This window comes from Erinaceus europaeus, chromosome 3 (genome assembly GCF_950295315.1).
Source record: "Erinaceus europaeus chromosome 3, mEriEur2.1, whole genome shotgun sequence".
Lineage (NCBI taxonomy): Eukaryota > Metazoa > Chordata > Mammalia > Eulipotyphla > Erinaceidae > Erinaceus > Erinaceus europaeus.
This window is the reverse complement of record NC_080164.1, coordinates 172994079-173011075: the sequence shown is the minus strand read 5'-3', so window position 1 is coordinate 173011075 and position 16997 is coordinate 172994079. Positions and strand designations below refer to the sequence as shown.

The 16997-nt window shown below is 39.4% G+C and overlaps 1 protein-coding gene across 1 annotated transcript in view; it reads left to right on the top strand.

The window, feature by feature from the left end:
- The first annotated feature begins 210 nt into the window (after positions 1–210).
- SLIT2 (slit guidance ligand 2) overlaps positions 211–16997 on the top strand; it is a 349772-nt gene continuing 332985 nt past the window's right edge. The window contains exons 1-3 of the mRNA XM_060187732.1: positions 211–389; positions 3063–3134; positions 4328–4399. Of these exons, the coding sequence (XP_060043715.1) occupies positions 211–389; positions 3063–3134; positions 4328–4399 (323 nt within the window). The remainder of the gene's footprint in view (positions 390–3062; positions 3135–4327; positions 4400–16997) is intronic.

The window sequence follows — 16997 nt, the reverse complement described above, 5'->3', positions numbered from 1 at the left end:
TGCCCTCGGAGCGCCCGCCCTTCTGGAGGAGGGAGGCTTGCACCTGAATACGACCCGCCGCTAGGCGCCTTATCACTGTCACGTCCCTGTCAACCGGGGGCGCGTTTCCCAGCAGGACACTTGGGGTTGCCAGCCCCGTGCCAGGCACTGGACCGCAGCGAGCCGGAGAGGAGCCCCCCGCGGCGGCGAGAGAGGGGGCGGCTGGGGAAGATGCGCCGCGCTGGCTGGCAGACGCTGCCCCTGTCGCTGGGGCTGGTGCTGGCGCTCCTGAGCGAGGTGTCGCCGCAGGCGTGCCCGGCGCAGTGCTCCTGTTCGGGCAGCACTGTGGACTGTCACGGGCTGGCGCTGCGCAGTGTGCCCAGGAACATCCCCCGCAACACCGAGAGGCTGTAAGTAGGAGCCCTGCCCGCGGGCCTTCCCTGCCCCCTGCCCCCCCACCTCCATCAGGGTCAGATATTCCCCTGCCTGGAGATGGGAGGGTCCTGGTTTTTTTTTTTTTTTTTTTGGCGGGGGGAGAGAACTCTCTGGGAGGGCGCTTCCCGGGGAGGGCACTGCAGGGGGGGGTCACAGTTGGGGGGCTTCTGGCCACCAGCGCCTGGCCCCTTCGAGGGTTCCCGCCTTCGCCCCGCCACACGCCGCCCCGTGGGGTTGGGGAGGTGGGGAGCTGAGTACTTGTGAGTCCCCGGGGGTCAGGGAGACGCAATTTTGGCCGGCCCCCCCGCCCCGACTTAAGGGAGTCACCTTGTGGTTGCCACCACTCGAGGGTCGGTTTCTGGGCCTGAGTCACAGCTTCTGTGACACCCCCTCCACCCTACCTCGGGGTGTTGGGGTTGGGGGCGAGGATTCAAATGAGAGAAAGCTCCGCACTCTGGCTTTGTGTCGCCTTCTTGGGTGCACAGAGGGGACAAGGGGACTCCCGAGGGGACATCCCACGGACCGCAGAGGAAAGGGGGTCCCAGGATAGGAAAGTCTTTCTGGGTGACCGCGCCACCCATCCCCCTTTCTTCTTTCTCCGCCCCCCATCAACTCTCCCTAGAGGTGGTGGCGGCGGTGACGGGTCCCCAAGGGTCCCCAAGGGACCCGTCAGAGCGGGTGACTGCGGAGGACAATCAAGTCCCATCCACAGCCTGGGCGAAGTTAGGGGTGACTGCTCAGTCGCCTGCAGCCCCGTGTGGCCCGATGGCCAAGGCGACCCCGCAGCCCTGCGTCGCCCCCCTCTGCCTACCCCCCACCCCCCTTCCGCGCCCTGGTGCCCGGTCCTCCTTCTGGCAGTTTCCTCGCTCACTCGCTCACGTGGCTGCCTCCCCCTTCTCTGCGCTTGGCTGACCGCAGACGTCCCCGCCTCCCTCATAGTCTGATGAAGAAGTAATCGCAGAGCCGGCGGAACGCCCTCCCGCCTGGCCCCCAGCTCCTCGTGGGGCTCTCCCCGAGTTCGGGGAAGTGGAGCGGGGAGGCCATTCCCTTTGTGCGCTCGGAGGTCTCGGCTCGAAGCGTCCCAGGTGCGCTCGCCCCCTGGCCTTGGCTCAGGGCGAGGGCCGCGGGGGCCAGCCACGGCACCTGGACTCACCCCCCCCTTCCCCCAAAGTGAAAGTCTGCGGATCACCGAGACAATCCGCTCTAACCCAGTCTTCACCTGTCCGCCCACAGTACCTCCTGCTTTTGAACTAGTTTGACTTAAAGGCCAGAGTAGAGCCCTTTCTAAAACCATTGCAAAGGATTAGCACTCCCCACCCTAGCTGCTCAACCCTACTCCCCTTCCCTTTTCTTGAGATCCTCCCCAGCTTCGGGGAAGTTGCTGGGTGGGGTAGGGTGGTAGGAGGGGGGTTATTTAATTTGTCAGGTCAAATGTAATGCCGCCCCCGTTCATTTGTTGGGGGAGTGAGGGGGGGTGGTTCTAGTCAAGACCATTGCAAGGACAACTTGGTGGTTCTCTTTTGCAGTGTGGGTTAGGGAGAGAGAGAAGCAATATAGAATCCGATTTCTTTTTTTTTTTGGAAGGTCCTCTGAAACAGTTTAAAGTTTAAGCACTGACATGTGTTACTCAACAAAAACCATAAAGCACTCGATTAAAAAAATTATATATATATAGCAATCTGCTCTCAGGTTCTTGGGAAGAAAAAACAAAAACAAAAACATGAATCCCCTGTAAGAGATCCAAATTGAGCTTTCAGGAAATTGTTCCCTCCGTGGTGGTTTAGACATTTCTCTCATTGAGAAAATAAACACACGAACACGTCGATTTCATAGGTAAAGGAGAAACTTCACTTTCTGGGAGGAGACTGTTGAAACCGCAGTGAAGCCTGGTTTTATTTGAAATGATTGGAACCAGGGCAAGTTTAGATCTTGACCTAAGATGCCAGAAAAGGGGATTGTGACTCTTGAAAGAAACTTGGTGCTGAAATCTGAACAGAAATGTCAGGGCCTGATGACTATTTCTATGACTGCCTCCGCTCCTAGTTTTCATTTTTACAGTCACAGCGGGGTGCTCAGAGCTGCAAATGAAGGGTTTAGTTTTCATACAAACATGGGATTGTTGGAACATAGATGCCTACAAACGCAGGTCTTTGAAGTGCAGTCCTTTTGATGGCATTTCCTTTACCTTAGGAAGTTTTGCCAGGGTGACAGGGATAGGTTTCTGAATTTTAGAAATTCTTCATGAAAAATATTAGAATATTGTTACTTTATTTTCCAAAAGGGAACTGTTGGGGATATGTAGTAATAGTAAACTAGTTGAATACCTGTGAAATTAATGTCCACATCCTTATAAAAACAAAAATTGAAAACATTCCCATATATACAAAAAGAGAATTTTTTTCCTGATAAGCATATTCACGTCATTTTTTCTGTCATGTGTCATTGAGCATGAACTCTGTATGCTGAGTTAGGATCATTGAAACTTTTTTTATTTAAAAAGTTACTTACCTCTGTTTTTTGCTGTGTAAATGACTTTTGTCATGGGAACTGATGCTTAATCTCAAAGTTTCTACTTAGTTTAGAGCTTTCTTTGTTTAGCTAGGTTTTGGCTGAAATCAAATAGGACTTTCTTTCTTTTTTCTCTTAAGAGATTTGAATGGAAATAACATCACAAGAATTACCAAAACAGATTTTGCTGGCCTCAGACACCTCAGAGTTCTGTAAGTACACTCTTGTGTTTTAAAGAAATGCCTTTTGCTTTTAAAGGTGCATATTTTTGAATCATTATTGGTCTCAGGTTTTAAAACCATCCCAATGACAGAAATGAAAAACTTTTAAAGGTCTTGGTTTCTTTTGTTTGTTATCGTTATATTATTCGTTGTAATGAAATGTAGGCTTTTATTTTATGGTTGGATGCGTGCCACAGAATCAATATTATAAAAATGACCTCAAATGTTTACTATATCAAACCCTTAGTGCATTGTGTATGTAAAATTATAGAATAATTGCTTTTACAATATGAATAAGTAATGGAGGCATTTGATACACGTTTAGAATTTGAGATTCACAAGGAAAACTTTAAGTGAGTCTGCACTTTTATTATTGCAAGGATAAAAAAATGTTCTAACTTTTCTAGAAAACAATGATTAGATTCATTTCTGCCATTGATATCAGGGAATTCATTTCTTGCAGCTTTTGGTAGACATTACTTTTCTATAAAATATAATCACAGTCTTTGAACTACTTCTTGTATTTTTATATCTTTGTAGTTTTTCAAGACTGTTGCAATATTATTCCTAAATTGGTGGGTTAAATTAGTGGTGAGTAAGCAGTAATTTGAGAGTCAATGGAATGTAACACACACACACACACACACACACACACACACACACACACACACACACACACCCTCCCCCCTGTCTATTATATATCACGATGAGTATATAACTTTGACCATTATGCTTTCAGGAGACATATTTAAAAGACGCATTTTCCCATGATAAACTCCTCCAGTTTCTCATGAAGCTATACGTGAATTGATGTTTGTGATGATTTACAATATATTGACTTTCATTTAAGAATTTGGTTTAAAGTCAGTAAACAACTGAGAAAAAAAAAGTCATCAAGCTGTTGGTGGTCTCCAGCATGTACTGTAGTATATGTCGTTCAGAGTTTTAAGTAGGACAACTTGTGAGAAACTATGAGCAGTTTTTAAGAAAGCTTTGTTTTGTGGGCACTATTTTTGACTTGTCTCCGATTTATCAGTGGTACTATGTATTTGATATTGAACCTGAAACCAGAGCAATGTATAACTTTATAAATGAAAGGAGTTTACATCTTTTCAGTTGCTAAATAGAAACTTATCAGATTTTGAGTAATAACATTACAACTCCTGGTATTCTTCTTATTTCAGTCAGCTTATGGAGAATAAGATTAGCACCATTGAAAGGGGAGCATTCCAGGACCTTAAAGAACTGGAGAGACTGTAAGTATTTTTAATTCCAAACTTAGTGATGACATAACTGCATTTTTTTAAAAAAAAACTTGTATTTCAAGGGTCATGTCTTCAATATCAAGTTTTCAAAAGTTGTATCGAAAACTTTAAGGTTTCCTTTTAAATTGAATAGAATGTAAGAGATAAATAAGTTGTTTTCAGGCTAATTCACATTAGGAATGATATATTTTTATGTTTCAATAGTACTCATAATGAAAATTTTAAAAATTATGACAAACTTTCCTGAGATATTTATTCTTGGATAACCATTATTTTGGTACTTAGAAATTTAAGTTTCTCTTATTGCTTAAATATGCTAATGTAAAAGGAAGGTGACTACTTTTATTTTTCATTTCTGGTGCATTATGGGGAAGTTCTATAATGGTCATTTTAACTCCCATGCTATGGCACAGTGTATCAGTAGTGACATTTGAAGAACAATTTCAAATTCTTTGTGATAGTTATTTTCTCATATTTAAAACTCCAGGTGAATATTGCCTCACTGCTATTCATAATTTTATTTTGTTACTGTATAGTGACTTTTTAAATATTTCTACTATTAAATAATTTAAAGTTTAATATAAATGGAAGCAAGAATTATGTTATCAGAGTATGGTTATTTAATCAGAGTATGGTTGATTTTTCCCCTGAAAAGGTGAATTGCAGACTTTGGCCATTAACATAGTTTTTTTTTTTTTCAGACACAAAATCTTGTAGATGAATATATTACTTAAGGGCCATTACTCTCTATATTCACAATTGCCTACAAAAGGCAACATCTCTGAAATAATTGGAATAAATTTCAGACATTGTATTTTGAAGTCTGAATTCCGGGTTTCTCCTATATCTTGATAATTGAAGTTTAGTAAGTTTGCATTTTAAAGATAAGTAACAGCTCTAGTAAAAGTAGTAAAAAATATTATAACAAGGTTCCCCATCTATTTTAAGGGTTACTTAAGGTAAATATTCAAGAATATATATTTAAAATAATGGAATATACATTTCATTTTAGCCAGAGAAATATTTATATTCATTGCACCCATGGGGACAAAAGTTAATTTTGAAAGATTGTCTATAGAAGAAAAGTGACTTCTAAACTAAGATATTAATCAACTTGTAGTTTGGATTTTTTAATCATCTTAAGTAAAAATAAACATAGTGATATCTACTTTATTTCACTATAAACTTACCCATAACGAATGGTGTAATCTAGAGCAAAATGTAATTGTGGAATTCAAAATCAATTTAAAAAAAATTACTACTTTGTGCTACTTGTTAGGGGGAATAAAAACAAGCCGACATTTGGCCAGGTTCGTAACAAAATTCATTAATTTCTTAAATTATTTCCCATATCAAGTACTTAACATGTTTATTACTCTTTGATTGCTCATAACTTTGTGAATAGTTAATTCCTAGTGTCATTTAATTCATTCATTTGTAGTAAACCATTCTTCTTCTTCTAGCGTTTGCCCTTCTTCAGTAGCCAGTCAACAGCTTCAGGTTGAAAGCTGTCAGGAGCTGCTTGTTGCTGGCTTTGAAAGTGACTGGGATCCATGTGGATTCAGTCGGCTAGGAAGGATCCTCAGTTTCCCCAATGAATGGGTACTCACGGGATGCACCATGAGAAGGTCGATCCAATGCAACCCAGTAAACCATTAATATCATTTAAATCTTAAGATGAATAGTTTAGAGATACCATTTGAGTGACAATGTTTAAATGAGTAACTTTTGGTCAGTGAATATAAGCATTCATTTTGATCCAAAGCTTCAAAAGTATTGAAGAAATCATACTGACTCTTTATGCAGTCTCTAGCTTATAAACTGGTTATGTTAAAGTTTTTGGTATTTTAGAAACACTAGAATAAAATGAAACTTGTTATTTTTCAGTCTCATTTGAACATACATCTTGAATAAGCTTTTCTTAACAATTATGAACCAAATGCCTTATTACTTGAAATTTGGTTAAAGTTGTAGGTAGGTCCTATATATATATATATATTTTTTTTCCCTTACTTTTACTTCCCCTGGGAATGTCACTTCATCTCAGAACAATTTTTCTATTCTACTAGATGCAGTCAGATGTTTCAGAGTGGGAGGGGGATTTGTAGTTTTGAATGAAAACTAATATATATGCAGGACTTCTTTAAATCAGCCCAGCTGTTGGCTGAGAGCAAATATTTCATATTTGTGAGGAAAAGCTGAGAAAATTCCTTTTGTTTACAACTGCCAAGTCCATCTAATGGAAGCACATTGTTATCTGACAGCCAATTCATCTCCTTGGGACTGGGACGCTGGAATTCAAAACTGATTCTTAGGAACATTGTGGATACACTTTTCAAATATTTATTGATTTATTTTTTTCTTATGATATTTTAAATAGCCAAGACAGTTTTACTACAGGATGCATTCAAGTCAGTTTGAAGCAAACTATTTTAATTTTTTGTTTCTAAATGAGAAAAAAAAAACTTACTCTAAAAAGTTCTACAAAAATTGAACTGCAGTACTCTGTGGTATATATTCTTATTTTTGTAAGTGGTATCATTAGCATCGCAGAAGTGTTCTTTACTTTTCAAAGAAATGTAAAAGACAAGATGTGATCACTGAACTAACTGTTAACTAAGTTGTTGTGCCAGCTTATGTGGCTTTTAGCAATGTAGATAGGAATTTTTAAATCCAAACTCTGGATTATAAGAAGATGTATAAATGCATGTTCATATTGCAAGTGCTATTATGCAGTATTCCTACCAACTTAATTTTTTGTTCTTTGTGTGAATTACAAAGCAAAATAAAGCATTAACTTTATTTGTATGTAATATACTTTTTAATTTTTTTTATTTTAATAATTAGAACAGTTCCCAATGAGAGTCTGTGAATTTTTCAAAATCATAAGTTTTTCCTTTTTACCTTATGTGATAGTGTTTTAACTTGACCTAAAGGAAACAAGATGAATCTGAAAACAGAGAACAAGATCTCTACGTTATTAGTATTATTACTTTTCTTTCCTAGAACACTGCTCAGCTCTGGCTTGTGTTAGTACAGGGGATTGAACTTGGGACCTCTGATGCCTTAGTCATGAAAACCATTTACATAGCCATTATACTATCTTCCCCACCTAAACCTTTTTAGTAATTCAAATTTTACTCTGTAAGAAACAGGGTTATATTGAATTTAATTTTAGCATCCAAAGGAAGAATTCATTATTTGTAAATCAAAGCATAATATCCACTAAAGAAGGATATTTTTCCATTTCAAAGAGCTGAGGACATCTACTGTTATCCATCAAAATGCCAAGAAGATGGATATTAAAACTCTTCTTTCTATACCTCTCTCTCCTTCTTTCTCTTCTACTTTTTCCCCATGCCATATCTCTCTGCTCCTTCCTCACTCCCTACTCTCTATGATGTAGAAGACAATATCAGACAATATTATAATCATCAGAAAGTGGTTATGAGTCACTTTAAAAGGAGTAAGTTTTAATCACACCTGTAGACTAGGAATACACGTTACAGGCTGTTTTGACAATTCCCTGCTATGCTTCTAAACCTACCATGTGTAGTGACAGATTTCCATGGTGCTCTGGGTTGCTGATGTGGGCTGGAAATCAAGCCTTGAGAACTGGCATCATGTATGGATGGATTTTATTAGTTGGTATCATTGTTTAATCAAAGTGTTCAGAAGAAATGCACTGGTGTTAAGTGGTTAGTTGATTCAGTGCATGTGACTGCTGGAAATCATGTTAAACATAAGCTACAGTAAATGTTGGAAAATGTATGAGAAATGCTTCTTTTCTACACTTTACAAATGATGCTTGCATTGAAGTCTCCACTCAAAATTATTATTTAAAGATATTTCTAGGATAATGTATTATATTCTAGGTTAAAAAATATGGCATTTTTGTATAAATTTTGTGATTCACTTACTGCTTATAGAAATATAAGCTGCAGTCCTTACTTTTTTTTATGCCTTTTAAGGTGATCCAAACTACTACCCCTAAATTAAAGAAACTGCATGGTTTGGGAGGTGGTGCAGTGGATAAAGTGTTGGACCCTCAAGCATGAGGTCCAAGAGTTGGATCCTTGGCAGCTCATGTACCAGAGTGATGTCTGTTTCTCTCTCTTTTTTTTTTTTCTCCTACTTACCTCACTAATAAGTTAACTCTTTAAATAAAATGAAAGAAATTACAAAAGTGATAGAAGTAAGGGCTTCTTTTTCTACCAGTATTATGCGGATCTGTTCTTATCGGACAAACATTGCTCTAAATTCTCCAAGTATTAGTAACTTTGGATTTCAGGTATTAGTATCTGGATTTGAAATGACATATTTGCTACTAGGGTTGTCATTTCATATTTATTTTTACTTGAAAAAAAATCATTCTTGAAAAGATTATTGTATAGGAGCCACATAAGGAATCGCACAAAGTAAACCTATTCAATTACAACTACTTTAAAGTTTCCACCAAGTCACTATGAAGAAAACACTCACTTAATTTTGAATATTCATTAGTATATAGTTTAAATGTGATGAAACACTGCACTCTCCTGAGAGAATATCTAAAGACACATTGATTTCAGGTGGGGTGCTGTGTGCTGCATTGCTTTTCCCAGAATGCATCACTATTTGTGATCATGTGACAGCCAGGTTGAAGCTGAGAAACTGGCACTCTGTGAGATTGGTTGTCGGTCGCTCCATGTGAGCTCAGGGAGAGAGTATGCTGTGGAACAGGTCTGAAGTAAAGCATCACTTTATACCCTACTCGTCATGAATGTACCAAGTCCCTCTTCTGACTAATCCTCCAAGTTTATAATCAACACAGAACACATTCCTTTGCATAAAGTCAGGAGGAACTAACAATACTAATCTTCTTGGAAAAGAATGTGAGTCCATCTTCATTGCCAAGTTTAAGATCATGTAGGTATTTCATTGGGAAAGGCTCTTACAGTAGTTCAAACTTTAGTAACAGAGGCTGGGAATGTACACTGCATGAAAATTTAAAAAAAAAAAAAAGCTTTTACTGGTTAAGTGTATCTCAGAAGGTGCTGGCCACAGACTGTCAGTTATTCTTACCTGTTTAGAAGCTTTATTGACCCATTTTCAGTGACATTTATATCAGCTAGCATTGTAACACATATGTGCTGTTAGAGGGTTAGCAGGACACTGAATCCATCTCGCAAGGTTTCTAATGCAACTCTTTTTATGAGTCTTGAGCAGTGATGAGAAGGCTTGTTTGCTCTTTGTGGACTGTTTTATAAATTCTGAAGCAGCATGGCTGTTTATTTTTCCCACATCTGTTTTGGGACTCATCCTTTGTGACAGTGTTTGCTGGATGCTGTGTCCTTTATACTACTCCTGAAATGAGTGGCTTAGTTTACACTGCTACAATGTAGTTGTAGAAGCAGCGAATGGCAAATATTTTACATTGAATTCTGCCTTTCATTCTGGTTGGATACCTTTCTGCTTGAATTATGCCTTTTAGAATGAATCTCACAACTTGCCCCACAGAGTGAGGGGCTCTTCTGAACGGTCTTTACATGTATTGGTGCTCACAGTGTGTGTGTGTGTGTGTGTGTGTGTGTGTGTGTGTGTGTGTGTGTGTGTGTGTGTGTATTTTAAGTGATTTATATCTGCTGGGCTTGAAGAAATATTGGTAGGGACACTTTCAGAATGAAATTTGGTACTGTAGGATTAAGTTGGTATTAATTCAGTTGAACTATTGTTTTCAGGTAACATGGATAATCAGCTAGGTGGTTGTCCTTTTTGTAGCATCTGTCTGTGAGGTCTTGATCAAGTTGCTCATCTGTCAAAGTTTCAGTTTCATCTTCCTTACAACAGAGACAGTTCCTGTATCTCAGAATCGCTGTTGAGGATTTAAGACAATGTGCATAGTTTCACAAAATGTTTGTCAAATAGTAAGCACTGAAATGGACATTTCCCCTATTTCGCAAAAGCTAAGTTTAGAAATTACATGGTCTATTTTTTTTTTATCAAACAACATGTATTTTTCATCTATCTTTAAAGATTTTTTTCTTTAAATGTGTTTCACATGAGATAGAGAATTCCACGGAGGAAATTTCAGAAGAGAGAGAGTGAGTGAAATAGAGAGGAGCAAGAGATGGACAGACATCTGCACAACTGCCCTGATGGTCCCCACCCCCCATGGGGCCTTGGGCCCACCTCTTGTGCAAAGTAATGATTACGGAGTGTGCCACCACTGCATGGCACCTAGAGAAATTTTTTGTTGTTTATTTTTCCTTTTTTTTCCCAAGAACCAATCCTCACACAGGACAAGGTGTGCACCCTACCCAGTGAGCTATCTCTGTCTTAGAAGCAGCATCTTTCCTTTTTTGCTAAATTTAATGCAAAGGATAGCACTATCATTGACATCACTGTAGAAAATAACCATTTTATTTTATTTTATTCACCTAATGATTTAAGATATTAGGATAAGGGGGCCTGGCAGTGGTGTACCCTAGTGAGTGCACATATTATCAGTGCAAGGAGCCCCGCTTCAAGTCCTTGGCCCCCTCTTGCCAGGGGGGAAGCTCTGCGGTCAGTGAGGCAGGTCTGCAAGTGTCTGTCTTTCTCTCTTCCTCTATATCTCTTCCTCACTTCTCAATTTCTCTCTGTCCTTGCAAATAAAACAAAAGGAAGAATGGCCACCAGTAGTAGATTCGTCATGTAGGCACTGAGCCCCAGCAATAACTCTGTGGGCAATAAGAAAAAAAATTGATATTATATACAAATTGTTTAAAGAGACAAGGAGAAATTATCCTGAGTGGAAGGCAGTTCCATGTGAGAAATAGGTTATTATAAATGCCGGTTTAAGGCAGCATTCAGCTAGTGCTTGTTACAAGCTAGCTGCACTGAAAAATATTTACAACTCCAGGTGGATATGGAGCATAGACTGCTCACTGGCTCTGGTAAATTGTTTTCATCTTACATTTGGGATGGGTTGAAGGTTAAAAATATTAATTGAATTGAGGTGAAAGTTGAAAAGCTAAGATGGTACCTCTGTGGATGGGCAATTCACAGAGCAGCTGACAGATAATGATTTGAAGCAGTACTTGTCTGTAATGCTCAGTCTGCTCTTCAAATTGAGATGGTTAAGAATGAGCGTTTCAGAGCCAGTGGTGTTCTGTGTGATACAGAAAGATCATTGACCCCACAAGGTCAAGTTCAAAAATAGCCGGCAGCATAGAAGTAGGAAAGAAAAAAAAAAAACACAGTTATTGGGATCTCTCTCATCTTTGTCCATAGACAAAATATCTCAGAGACATACATTCCCAAGACCATGAATTACCATCCAGAGAATTCTCTGTCAGTTCTCAGATCTTGTGTGCAGAATCTAGCTGGTGATGACTCAGGAGCTGGCTGTCACTTAATCTTTGCTCTTTCTTCTTGGACACAACTGAGCATCCTTACTCTGAACAATAGGTAATTGACTCACCTGGTCTACTTAGTGGAACTAATTTATATTGGTGCTTCTAAATTTTCCTCTTCGATATTCTTTTTTTTTTTTTTTTGTAGTTATTGATGTCATCATTGTTGGATAGGTAGGACAGAGAGTAATAGAGAGAAGAGGGGAAGACAGAGAGGAGGAGAGAAAGATAGACACCTGCAGACCTCCCTCACCGCTTGTGAAGCAACTCCCCTTACGCCAGTCCCTGCACTTTGCGCCACCTGCGCTTAACCCGCTGCGCTACTTCCCGACTCCCTCGATATTCTTAATTTACTAAATGCTGTCTTTCTGTTTGGGGAACCATCTGATTTTAACTAAACTCATTTACATTGGAGTTATTATTGGGACAGTGTCATCTTAAAACTAGTATTCTGTAGCATTTGAAAAAGTCATGTTATTTTTTTCCTTCCAGTCATATTTATTATTACCTTTATTTGTATATTAGGTAGAGGTAGCCAGAAATTGAGAGGGAAGTGGAGATAGCAAGGGAGAGAGACAGAGAGACACCTGCAGCTTTGCTTCACCACTTGGGAAGCTTGTCCCTTGCAGGTAGAGATGAGAGGCTTAAACCCAGGTGCTTGCGCATTGTAAAGTGTGCACTCAACCAGGTGAGCTACCACCTGGCTCCTCCAGTTATATTTAGAAGTTATTATGCAGGATGCTGGGCAGCGGGGTACCTGGCTGTGTGCCCATCACCACGCACAGGGCCCCTCATTCTAGCCTCTGGTTTTCACCTGCAGGGTGAAAGCTTCACTAGCTGTGAAGCAGTACTTACAAGATCTTTTTCTCTCTCCCCTCTCTATCTTCCCTCTAGATTTCTCTCTTTCTCTATCCAACAAACAAACAATAAACAGGCAAATAGATTCTTGGGGGCTGGGCGGTGGTACACCTGGTTACATGTGTATGTCACCATGCATAAGGACCTGGGTTTGAACCTTGCTTTCCAACCCTGCAGGTCTCTCTCCTCTGTCTCCATTCCCCCCCTTTAATTTCTCTCTGTTTTATCAAATAAAGAAAGAAAAATAATGGCCACCAGGAACGGTGGATTCTTCCTGCACTCATCAAGCCCCAGTGATATTTTGCTGGTGGCAAAATAAAGTATAATAAAGTAAGTTGTTATATACCTTAATAATTTTCAAGTAATTTGGGGTCATTGTTTTTTCTTTACTTCAGGGGTCTAATTTCTTATCGTAGTGTAAGAAACTCTGCTTTAAAATTTTTCTTTCCTTAATATTTTGGGAGAGTTGTACATTTTATCCAGTGCTAGTATTTTCATTTATTCGAAGTTCTGGTGGGAGAAAGATTAGACTTACTGTTTTATCTGTACCAAAAGCAAATTGATGTTCTTTAAAAGAAAAAAAAACTGGTTGTGTTATTTTCTTACAGGTTACCATTTTCACTTATTTGTGGTTTGACACTATGCATGGTTTAGACATTAAGAGCATCTTATATGTATGGTTTAGACATTAAGAGCACGCACAATAACTTTTATGGATAATGACAAACTATTTGAATTCAGAGAAAATACTTCACACATAGTTTTGTTTCTTTAGATCTTAGGTACTTTTTAAGTAGACCTTTCAAAACAGTGACTTGACCACAGAACTAATTTTTCGACAATAAAGTCTGGTGTTTTATCTTCAGTTGACTCAGTCATAGATATTTAACAAGTGAGTTGAATAAAATGATTTTTTTTCCTCAAAGGAAAATAGGTAAGAGTGTTAATTGTTAGCATTATGTTACTTTGAATTATTGCTTAGGGGAAGTTAGGCTATGATTTTTGAGGATGATACAGGGAAACGACTCTGCCGTCCTCTATACTGAAGTCAAGTTCTGGCTCTTCCTTTTATGAACGGTGCACCTCTCTCCAAAATAGCAGCCCCAGTGGTGGTACTGACTCATTGGATGGTGGTGAAGAAAGAATGAGATAATCCATACAAAACTCGCAGAATAGAACCATAACGTAGTAGACCTAAGAGATGATAGCTATTACCTTTGAAGTAAATTAAAAACCACAGGGAATATAAAACCTAGTAACTTAGAAAAAGACACAGGTTGCTCCCAACCTGAAAGATTTGTTTTCTCACAAGACCTGGAATTGTGTTGATGTAGCCACACTAACTAGAAATCTAGTAACAGAAGACAGTCAGTCGGTTATTCATCTGAACTTATTCACACATACTGAATTCTTTCCAACTTCTAGATATTGAGGGCGGCGGTGATGGGAGAGGTGATTGATGGAGAGGAAAAGAGTGAATCGAGCACACAGGAAAGCAAATTTTGTGAAGGCACTTTGATTAGCTGATGAATGTCCTAAACTATTGCCAGTTACTTCAGGAACCATACTAGAGGAAAGTTAGTCAAAATAGAAAATGCCAGGCTGCTTAAGTTAACATCAATTGTAAACCCGACACTATTGTTTTGCCTAATTATATCAAAATACAAAAACAGAAACTTGTCCTTCTTCTTTTCCCAGGAACTTACCTGCTAAATACCTGGAAAGAATGGAGGCGCATATATATATATATATATATATATATATATATATATATATATATATATATATCCTCTCTATCTATCTATCTATCTACCTATCTATCTATCTGTATCTCTGTCTATATTCTCTCTGTGTGTTTTATTGTATTCTCTTATTTTATGTGAGAGATTGAGACCAAGGGAATGGTAGGAGTGGAGGGAGGAAACCAAGCTCTTTCCTACTTGGATTATATACTCCATCTTATTCCTGTGTACTGCTGAGAATCAAACCTGGGACCTCAAGTATGCAAGGCATGTGCTCTACCATCAAGCCATTTCCTAGGCACCTAGGCTCCTGGATATATCCCTATCTATCTATCTATCCTTGGGCTAGCAGTCTACTGGGAAACATACCAATGCATGAATAAGTATCATGCAAGATGAGAAATTGGGATTTATCAGACGCCTTGGGGATATGAGCCCAGAGACAAGGGAGTAACTGTTGTGTAGAAGAATCAGGGAAGTTTCACAGAGGTGTAAGATCTATCTGAAGAAAAGAGAAACATTCCCTACCTAATGTGACTTTGGGCTGGATTAGGACTTGAAGCAACATGCTTATTTTAACTAGAGAATCACAGCTATTTTTTGTTAGTCCAGTGGGCTGAATCCAGTTATAACAGTCTGTCTCTGCCATTTTGGCAATCAAAGCTGTCTCACTGGACAGTTGAGGGTCTTTTCAAGAGAGAATGCTTCCCTGCAAGAACTCTTGTTTATCACTGTTGTGAATATTTGCCATTTCTCTCTCTCTCTGTATTCTTTGAGAGACAAACATAACAAAGTCATGATCAAATTAAACTTCATTGACATCATTTAATAGTAGACTCTGGAATTATCCCCTCCTCAGAAACCTGCCACACCCTAATCCCAAATTAATAAAAGTTTTTGGTGTTATTTTAAATTGCACCTTTTTATGTGCCTTATTCATAAAAAAATGTGTAAGTGGGAAGCAAGTCCACCCTTTCACCACTAATTTTACAATTTCCCTCTAATTATTTCAGGGTACATTTTTATGAGCGTATATTTTATGAGGTGCTGAGAATGTTTCTCTACATGACCAGCATCTTAATAATAGGAGTTGATGTGACAGAATTTATGGTTACCGTTTGTGCCCTGTGGCAATATAGAGTTGGAAGAGGTTCTCAAATTTGCTTGGTCCGACTTTTCAACCAACACAGGATTTATTTGTATTATGTCCTTTTCAGGAAAAGGAAAAAAAAACCACCCCAGCTTTTCCTTAAATACATGGAATAATGAATTGAAAGCTTCTCAAGGAAGAAAAGTTCTCATCTCAGTATCTCTACTTCTTAGAAACTTCTTGCATAATAAGCTGTCCTTTCCTAGGAGATACAGCCCCTAGTGCCATTTTGGCCCTGTCAGACTAAATGTGTGGGTTCTGCTTCCACCTGATAGCACTTACATATGTCAAGAATGAATGCTGGCTTTTCTTTTCTCTTTAACAGTTCCCTTTAAGAGTTCAGAAGTAGGGCTACGGTTAGATAGAATAATGGTTATGCAAAGTGACTCTCATGCCTGAGACTCCAAAGTCTCAGGTTCAGTCCCTGGCACCCCCATAAGCCAGAGCTTAAAAAAACTTTTTAGAAGTACTCGAGGTTTTTTTTTCCCTTTCTTTCCCCCAGTGACATTAGTTTCTGGGTTTCCTTACTGTCCTCTAGAGCTGTAGTGGCTTATGAATCCTTTAAGTGTGCAGTTGGCACCAGCTTGTCATCTTTTTTTTTTAAATTTCAGAAAAAGGCAGAGATAAGTCATTTATTTTTTACTGAAGGGGTAAACTGTACACTTAAAGTAAATGGGACTGAGATATAAGCTCACCAAGGCCAGTGTTTACTCAAGGCATAGCACAAATGAACTAGTTCAGGATTTAAATGGGTGAGAGTTGCAATCAAGCTATTTTCTGAAGAATTTTAACTATTGTAAGGTAGATTAAAAAAAAGATCATTGGGGGTCTGGCGATAGCACAGTGGGTTAAGCACATGTGACGGATTGCGCAAGGACCTGTGTAAGGATCCCGGTTCAAGCCCCCGGCTCCCCACCTGCCCAGGAGTCGCTTCATGGGCGTTGAAGCAGGTCTGCAGGTGTCTATCTTTCTCTCCCCCTCTCTGTCTTCCCCTCTTGTCTCCATTTCTCTCTGTACTATCCAACAACAGTGACATCAATAACAACAATAAAAATAACCACAACAATGATAAAACAACCAGGGTAACAAAAGGAAAAAAAATGACCTCCAGGAGCAGAGGATTTGTGGTGCAGGCACTGAGCCCCGGCAATAACCCTGGAGGCAAAAAAAAAAAAGATCATTATATAATATTCCCCCCATCACTACTAAAACTCAGCCTTAAATCCAGTTAAGGGCTGAGAACTGTGGGATGCGATTTGAATTTTGCTGTTTTCCTTCAGACTTTGCCTATAGAATCAAAGGACTCTGACATTTCTTGTCATTTCTTTTCCTGCACCTAAGTGAATGGCTAACAAAATTAACGTTTCCATTTCCCCAGAAAGCATCCACTGAACATTTAGATCATTTGGGACAGTGTTTAGCTTCTTTTAGGGCATGATTTACTGCAGAATTTCGCTCATGTA